This window comes from Charadrius vociferus, unplaced genomic scaffold, assembly GCF_000708025.1.
Source record: "Charadrius vociferus isolate BGI_N301 unplaced genomic scaffold, ASM70802v2 scaffold266, whole genome shotgun sequence".
Taxonomy (NCBI): Eukaryota; Metazoa; Chordata; class Aves; order Charadriiformes; family Charadriidae; genus Charadrius; species Charadrius vociferus.
This window is the reverse complement of record NW_009649114.1, coordinates 3002358-3011369: the sequence shown is the minus strand read 5'-3', so window position 1 is coordinate 3011369 and position 9012 is coordinate 3002358. Positions and strand designations below refer to the sequence as shown.

Below are 9012 nucleotides of genomic sequence, written 5' to 3'. Positions count from 1 at the left end.
GTCAGCAGCCGGCCAGCCCCGGCTAACGTGGCTCCCATCCTCCCCATCCATCCCGCTGCTTCCTGCAGCACCGCCAAATATCATCCTTCAGTGCTGCAAACTGAATCTTTGCATCGTCTTCGGGAGGGACGTGGGGACCCGCCACCAACTTTACAAACATCGTTTTCTTTCAGGAAGGGAAACGTAAGACAAAAGAGCGGTGGGTTTCTGCCCGTAAGGATTTAGGGCAGGGTGGTTAGAGCCGCGTTCCTTGCCGGGAGCTGAGCTTTTCTCTTCCCGCACGATGCCGCCCTGCAACTACTGCTGACTTTGGCTGCGGGCAGGGGGAGAGCAGGAAAGGCAGATTTGAAGGTTCATCGAGGGTTGCCGGCCTGTGCAAACAGCCCGAGTCTGCTTCGAGCACTGCCCGGATGGGCGCTGAGCTGGAAGCGGTAGGATTTTCCTTATGGCAAAGGTGTTGCGGAGTTTGGAGCGTCAGGGCCAAAGCCTGAAGGGAGATGGGGCATTCGGGCTTTGCTCTCGGGCTGGGCTGGTGCTCGGTGCAGGACCTGGCTTTGCGTCCAGATCAGCTCCAGTCCCGAGAGCTACAGATGTGCGGATCTCATCAAATTAACAGCTGTGGTATTTTATCACCTTCGGTAAAGAAAAAAAACACATTAGCAGCCCTCTGCAGTGCTTGAAAGCCGACTTTGCAGCAGGATGCTCTGAGATCATAGAATCACGGAATGGTTCAGGCTGGAAGGGACCTTGAAGCCCACCCAGTGCCACCCCCTGCCCTGGGCAGGGACACCTCCCCCCAGCCCAGGTTGCTCCAAGCCCCGTCCAACCTGGCCTTGAACACCTCCAGGGATGGGGCAGCCACAGCTTCTCGGGGCAACCTCGGGGCTGCGGGGAGCCACGTCCCCCGGGGGTAAATAGATAGATAAGACTAAGCGCATGGTCCTGTGCTGACAGAGCACTTGTTTTTAAAGTGGTTTTGCTTTTTAATCTTCCAAAGTATTTCTGCTGAGAAGACCCCAGCTGCTTTCAAGGTGGGGGCTTTCGGTGAGTGCCGGGCTGGCTGCATTTGGCCCCCAGCGCGTCGGGCTGGGAGCCACAGCGGTGCCGCTTGGGATGGGGCGGAGGAAGCGCTAATTAAAGAGCAGAGAACTTATTCTGCTCGGTTTCTTTTGGCCGCGTTTAGAGTCGGGAATAAATAACCCGTTTAGTTGAGACTCTTTTGACATTTGGCCCTGGATGAGAGCAGGGCGGCGGGTAACGGTACCCGGCCACCCCAGCGCGTCGGGCTGGGAGCCACAGCGGTGCCGCTTGGGATGGGGCGGAGGAAGCGCTAATTAAAGAGCAGAGAACTTATTCTGCTCGGTTTCTTTTGGCCGCGTTTAGAGTCGGGAATAAATAACCCGTTTAGTTGAGACTCTTTTGACATTTGGCCCTGGATGAGAGCAGGGCGGCGGGTAACGGTACCCGGCCACCCGTGTCCCCGGCAGACCTGGCGGTGCCGCTGGCAGAGCCGGTGCCCGTCAGCCCGGCAGGTCCTCGGCGCGGAGATGCGGTCCTCAGAAACACAACTCTGGCTCAGGCCAGTGATGCTGCTGCGATGCACTGGAAGGGAATCTGGTGTGTTCTGTGTTCCGGGGAGAAGAGCCAGGAGAGGCAGATGTTTTAAAGTATCTTGTTTGGTTTTGGTTTTTTTTTTTTTCCCGGAGAGGGGAGTTCTCTGTATTTTACCCAATATTTTCTGACTCATCTTCACCTGCAGTGCCTGGGTTGCTTTCTTTTTTTTTTTTAGCTAGGGGAAAAATATTCAAGGTTTCTGGTTTTGTTTTTGAGGATACAGGTTTATCTGTAATTCTGTGTATTTTTAGTGACGTAAATATCTTTCGGCATTCGCGGTAACTTGAGCTGGCAGAGGTGATTTATTTCGAGAGTGTCTTGTTTCAGAGGAGCTCAGAGCAGCTCAGTAAGTGTTTGCGGTAACATTTATCTGCTCCGAATGGACGAGCTGCTTCAGAACATAAACCAAATGAAGAGAGCCCCTTTCTCTTACTGCAAATCTTGCTCCGAGTTTTGCTTAAGAGAAAACAATAAGAGCCTTATCAAATTGTGGAGGTTTTTTCCCCCCCAACTCCCTTCACAATGCCAAGGTTGCCAGAATTGTAAGTGTGTTATGTCAGCCGAGTTTCAGCCTTGGACTGTCTCTGAAGCAATAAATACTGGATTGAAGTCATGTTGCGCTCTCTGCTCCGAAGAGGTGTTATGACAAATATGCTTGCTTTTAGCTTTTCTCCTTTTTTCTTTTCTTTTTTTTTTTTTTTAAAGGAGGGGAGGGGGGGAAAAACCACCCAAACCACAACAAACCCACAGCTTTCAAGGGAGAAATCCTCTTTAAAAGTTGCCACGACTTAACAAAATGCTAAATGCTTTTATTAACTTCTAGAAAAGCTCTGAAGAGCTGCTTTCTTCCCTGCCTGAAAAGCACTCATCTAAGCGGCCTGGCTTTGTTCCCTCTGGCTGGTACAGGCTGGTAATTGTAGAGCAGAAATTCCTCTCCGAAGTGTGGGGTGATGAAAGAATAGAAAAATGGGGGGAGAAAAAAAAAAAAAAACCAAACCCACAACACCTTGGGGGGAAGGTAAAGGAGCCGCTTCGTGTGTTCTGGGGGTAGGAGTGTTTCTTCTCGCCCTTCTCTGCCTTCAACCCGCTCCATCCCGCTCCATCCCACTCCCGCCGGCGAAAAACAAAGCGGGCACCTGCGCCGAGGGCTTGTTTGCTCGGGGGTTTAATTGCCGCAGGAGGAGCGTGAAGGGGAAAATTAAGCAGCAGAGCTTTGGCTCGTTGTGGCGGGATGAGGAATGGGCTGAGTTTCGGGGGTGGGGAAGCTCCCAGGGCGGGCTGTGAGCGCTGACGCCGGAGGAAAGGCTGAGCCTGCCATCCTTGGAGAGCGGGGAACGCCAGGTTTATTCGGCGCCATGGGCAATGCCAGGTTTATTCCTTGGCGCGAGCAGGGAGGTACCACCATCCCTCGGCTACTGGGTGTCTCCTGGTCAAGGAGGGGGTGATGGTGCTGCCCCGGTCCCGGTAAGGCTTGGGGTTGGCGGAGGTGGTGTCGCTCACCCAGAAACACAGCCTGGAGGCTTTGCTGGAGAGAAACGGTTCTTCCAAAGATGTTATTATCAACTGTACTGGGTTTCTTCTGGCAAAAATAAAGATGCAAAACTCCCCAAGCTAGGCTGAAGCTGGAGGAAGAAGGAGAAAGTCACCTGTGCTAAGAGGGACAGGCAAACCAGGGCTCAGCACACCCTTTCTGAGGGCTGCAGGAACACAGACCCATCCTCAAAAGGATGATTTTAATTTTTTTTTTTTTTTCCCCATCCCTTTTAATTTGGGGTCTGGAGTGTCTTCCTCTGATTTTACTGCCTCGACTTCTTCCAAAGATGTTATTATCAACTGTACTGGGTTTCTTCTGGAAAAATAAAGATGCAAAACTCCCCAAGCTAGGCTGAAGCTGGAGGAAGAAGGAGAAAGTCACCTGTGCTAAGAGGGACAGGCAAACCAGGGCTCAGCACACCCTTTCTGAGGGCTGCAGGAACACAGACCCATCCTCAAAAGGATGATTTTAATTTTTTTTTTTTCCCCCATCCCTTTTAATTTGGGGTCTGGAGTGTCTTCCTCTGATTTTACTGCCTCGACGGTATGAAGCCAGACTGCTTCTGCAGCGTAAATATTAGCTCAGCTGCCTTTTTGTCTTCCTCGGTGGCTACGGGATTCCCCTGCCTGATGTCCACCAGAGCAAGAGCCATCCCTGGTCTTCATCCATGAGCGAAGGGGTGGGTGTTGCTGGGTGCTTGCAGGAGAAACCAAGGCAGTACAGCACAGACGTGGTCCATGCATGTGCTTTTCCGACCTTACTGTTTCAGAGCCCGGACTTGTTGCTGTCAAAATCAAGGAGGAATTTCTCTCCAGGGCTGGAATCAGGAATGGATCCGTTGGCGGATGCCGCCTTGGGCTGTCGCAGAGGGCTGGAGAGCTCGGGGGGAGCCGGCGCTTGGGTGCAAACCATCTCGGTGCTGGTCTGACACGTCCTGGTGCTACGTGTTAGCACGGTGGAGGAAACGCTCCTGCTGATGCTCTGGTGTTAAATGACAGGGAATGTCCCAAACTGAGGTTTCTTTAGAAGGTGCAGAAAATGCTGCTAACGCCATCAGCAGTGTCAAGGGGCAAGGGACTGCCCAGGGACATGAGCTTGCAGACGCTTTATTTATAAACCTCCTTTGCAAGGAATGTTCTAGCTTGGGAAAGACTAAGACCATCATTAACACTGTCTCATAAGGCAAACTGGGGCTCTCTCACAGCAAGGGGTGTCATTAATACAGCATATTAATAACTTGGCATTACCGATCCAAGGAATGCCCTGATCCAGCTGCTTTGACGAGGCCACCGCATTAACTTGATAGCTCTTCTCGATCATTCCTCTCTGTTTCTTTTGCCCCCAACAGGTCTAAATTGGGTCATTTCTGGGCTCTGTATGTCAGGCTGAGGCTCCCTGCCAGCCCCTGGACACCTAAAGATCTCATCCCACCCTGGATGCCCAGCCCCGGCTGCGGGATGCCGGCGCAGAAGGTGGCTTTGTAGTGGTTCATCCCCCTTTCTCACGCTCGCCCGTACCCTCTGTTTTGCAGACGCCGTCGGTGAAAACCCAGAGTGGGTGTTAGCTGGCCCAGCGCAGTATGTCCCAAATCCCGCTTCCGACCTCCTTTCGCTGCTACTAAAGAGGACCGAGACCCCCGTCCGCCTTTCGCCCAGCACCATGGTGGGGCAGAGCCCCCTGGACCCCAGCGAGAGCAGGACCGCCGTCCTCCTGGAGCCTTTCGTCCATCAGGTGGGCGGCCACATGAGCATGATGACGTACGACGAGCACACGGTCTGCAAGCCCCTGGTCTCGCAGGAGCTGAGCTTCTACGAGTCGCTGCCCTTGGCCATGAGACAGTTCACGCCCCAGTACAAAGGTAAGGAGAGACACCGGGGAAGGAGCGAAGGGTGGGTGTTGTCACCAGGATCAGTCCTGAGACTGGGACAAGGGCTGGTGGGGCGAGTGGCAGAGCGGGAGGTACCGGTGGGTCGGTTGGGGCTGGCTCTGAGCTGTGGAGACCCATCACTTGTGCAAGGATGCTTCCCGAGTGAGTGCGCACAGGAGCTGGTCTGTGAGACTGGGAGGGTTTTCTGAGTCTCTGTGGTTTGGGTAGGGTGGAGTCTCTGATGTCTAATAAGGGTTGAGCGCTGGCTGATGGCACCAGGAGATCCTTCCCGCTGCCCATCCCCTTGCTGCTATGGTTGGCCTTGGTAACACATGGGGACTCTCTTTATGTCAAGTAGGGATGAAGTTGGTTTGCTCATGAGGGATAGGCGTGAGAAGGTGGAGGCTGAGAGCAGGAACACAATCCTCTCCCCGGGAGCAGCACAGGAGTGAGACAGCGAGGGTGAACACACAAAAAACAGAGAACAAGGGGCAGGAATAGGCTGGGGTTCCCCATCAGTGATGGCTTTGAGGATTTTGCAGGTCATGGCCCCAGACAGGTCGGTCTGATGGCATGTGAATGGCGGCACTGAATGGCTGCAGGACAGCAGCGACTAGGAGAGTCTTGTTCCAAACAGGATTCCTACGATCTGACCCAGTACGTGCTCTGTTCAGTAGAGCTTTGAATCAGCATCCGTTGATAAAAGAGGTTTTCTGTACCCAGAGCAGAGCTCGGGGTGCCTTCGCCCCACGTTGCTCTGGCCCTTGGCTTTAGAGGAGGTGAAGGTTTGTGTCAGAAGCAGAGAAGTTGGGGAGAGCAAGGAAAGGGTCAGGGCTGGCACTAGCACGACCTGGGGGAGAGATGCTCTGTGGGGCCACCATGATACCCCGAACCTGAAGAAAACAGCCCGGAGTGGTCTCCAGCATCACTTTTGCCGGTTGCTCCTCCTTAGCCAAGCCCCGCTCCTCTAAGCCTCGGTGCCTGGAAAACCAGAGGCACAGAGCACTTAACTTCTTAAAAATCCCATCCAGGCAGCTGTCCTGCCACCAGCGAGACCTTCCCGGGACAGGGGAGAGCCTCCCGCCTGCGCCCCCACTCGGTGCCCCCGTCACTGCCCGGTGTCCCCCTTCGCTTTCCCTGTCCCTAACTCTCCTTGCCCTGAACCACCTTCCCAGCTGAATTTCCCAGCTTAGCTATTGAAAATCAGCACTTGCTGCCTGTGGGGGGCCTGGCATTTTTTTTAAAGCCATTCTCCCTCCATCCTTCCCTCCCTTTCTTATTCCCTCACTATTTCTGCTTTTACTGCCAGACTTGTGCTGCTCATAAAGCTCCCGACCCTGGATTTTTGCGAGAGGCGAGAAGCTCAGCTGTCACCTAAAAACTTAAAATATCTTTTGGTCCTTCGGCGTCGCAGAAAAGAGCTCAGAGTGTCAGCCGCGGTTTCGATGCGCTTCCAATCCAATCTCGCCCTTTTCCCAGAAAGTCTGGGGCCTTTGCAGATTTACGGGGCAATATTAAAAAGATGCTTAAGAAAGAAAACAAGTCTTCCTCTAAGCAGTTTTCTTTAGCAGGGGCCAGGGTTCGGTGCTGGAGAGCTGGGCCCTGCTCTGGCTCTCTAATGAAGATGTTAAGCAGTCCAAGCTTATCAGTTCACGGGTGGCCCGGTTATTAATACCTTTCTGTCTTCTTTTCCTCTTCTGTTGCAAGTCCCAGTGAGTTTTGCGACAAGGGGTAATTAAATAGCAATTCGTCTCCATTTCAGCATTGGGCACATGTTTTTAATTCTGATGGTAACTGTCCCAGCCGGGAGTGCCGGGCAAATTATAGAGGTGGAATATTTTCCCACGAGGGTGATGGAGGGGGATGAGCATCAGAGGGAATAATCCTGAGGTCTTCATCACCCGTTCACACGTGTCCATGTTCCTCATCTCTATTCTTAGGCTGCAGGGGGCGGGGGGGGAAGGGACAGCTCGGGGACCATTATGTAATGATGACATTATGTGTAATGCTGATCAAATGTCATCATTCAAATCTAACGCCGAGTCGGCTGCTTCAAAAAAAAAAAAAAAGTCCACCGCTCGGTTAACCGTTTTGGGCAGGTTGGTGACCTTGGGACCGGCTTTGCCCCCACCATCCCCTTGCAAACCTCTGCCTGCCCCGAGCTGAGCTTGCGAGGGGATGCTGGACTTGTTTTCAAGCCCGGTTCTGCTCAGATTCCTATTGCACGCGACGGTAAATAAATGCGCTTGTAAATTTAAAAATAAATCCGTGAGGGTAGAGCCGAATAGCAAAACGCTCCGGAGGATCACCGGGATGCCACTAGCGTGGTGACAGCACCCATAAATACCCGCTGGCTGCCGCCCTGGTGCTGGGCAGGAGGGGGACTGCGGTTTTGGTGACACTAAAATGCCAGCAAAGAGAAGTACCTAAATACACCTTTGCTCCCAGGTAGATGTTTTCTTGTGGCCATAAAAGAGAAGGTCAGTAGCCATCTGTTATAGGTCTGTTTTGCACATGTAGGTCACTTGCAGGACATCGGCAAAACCTGTTTGGAAGCACACTGGGAAACAAAAGCATTTTTCAAGCTGAGACGTCGGTTTTTGAAGGCAGAGCTTTCAGCTGGAAGGAGCGAGAGGATCACATTCCCTCGCAATTTAACTGCTCATTCTTGCCTTTGAAAATCTCCCCGTTAATTTTCATATTAATTTAAGATACTTAAGAACTCTTAGTTTCATGCTATATATAACGTTTTTAGGGCCAGATTGTCAGCACTATGCAAATGAGCACAGCTCCATTGACTTGCAGATATGTAATTGGGGCAGTTTTTAAGGTTACAGCCTGCTACAGCGCCCTGACTGAGGCAGAGCACTAGATTTGGAATCGAGGACTCTGTTCGCCTCGCAGTGACTTTTTAAAAATAAAAAGGCTTTGATTTAGGCCTAAGATATGCTGGCTTTTTTTTTTTTTTCCTGCCTACGTCCTGTGAAAATTCAAAGCCGGCATCCGAGCTGATAAGAATTTCACTTGCTCTCAGTTATCTGTAACATGGATTTTTTAAGAATGGGACTCAGTGAAAATCCTGTGGGTAATGGTGGAGCCCGAGGAAGACAGAGCAACCTGTGCTCACCATCACCATCAGCAAAGGACTGAGATAGCTAAAAATATTACTTACCCCCTAATTAAGGTTTCCAGCCCCCTTAGCAAAGCAGCCTGTGTGTATTCCTCCCCCATTTCAATGCAAAATTAGCCAATTTAACCAAGCCTGCCACGGCACGCTCTTCGGATTAACGCTGATTTTCCAGCAAAAGGGAATGGAAATGGTTGTGGTACGTGAGCAGAGGGGCTGTATGGGGGGTGGGACGGAAGCACATCCGAATACAGCTGGAGCTGGAGAGTTACGGGGTGCAGGACCCGGGGAGGGACGGGCACCCCCAACCGAACGGAGGTGGTCGGGGGCTGCAGACACACAGACACCGCAATTCAGGCGGTGAAAACCTCCCTCTGCCAGCAAAGCTCCGCAGGCAGGAGGACCCTCTGCGCAGACAGAGAGAGGGCAAAGCCTTCTGTCTGTGTGTACTCACTATAATCTCACTTTAAATGGAGAGAAGGGAGTCTGCGTATTTATTTGCTTTGGCAAATTTGCTGGAGAGAACAGAGCTCCCTTGTTTGTAAAGCTGCCGAAACGCATCTCCCCGCAGTGCCCAACAGACCAAGCGAGGATACCCTGGGGACAGTTGGATAAAACCCAGCTCCACGTGTTGCTAACGGGGGCTCTTTCCAGCGATGAGTTTTGCTACTCCAACAGCCTCGACTGTCCTCTTTTGGACCTGCCTTACTGCGGCGAGACTTGAAAGCAGCAGGGCACGGCTCATGCGGCTGGCATCCCCTCTGAGACCCAAAGGGGCGATGCTCGAAAAATGCCTCTGCTGCCTTGAGAGGCTCAGACAGCCCTGACAGAGAGCTGCAGGAGCGGCACTGCGGTTATCAGCCTTTTCCC

The 9012-nt window shown here is 52.4% G+C and overlaps 1 protein-coding gene across 1 annotated transcript in view; it reads left to right on the top strand.

Annotated features, from left to right (window-relative positions):
• Positions 1-4807: 4807 nt before the first annotated feature.
• The window catches only part of IP6K3 (inositol hexakisphosphate kinase 3), a 10043-nt gene continuing 5838 nt past the window's right edge, over positions 4808-9012 (top strand). Inside the window, exon 1 of the mRNA XM_009888258.1 lies at positions 4808-5006. Coding sequence (XP_009886560.1) covers positions 4808-5006 — 199 coding nt within the window. The remainder of the gene's footprint in view (positions 5007-9012) is intronic.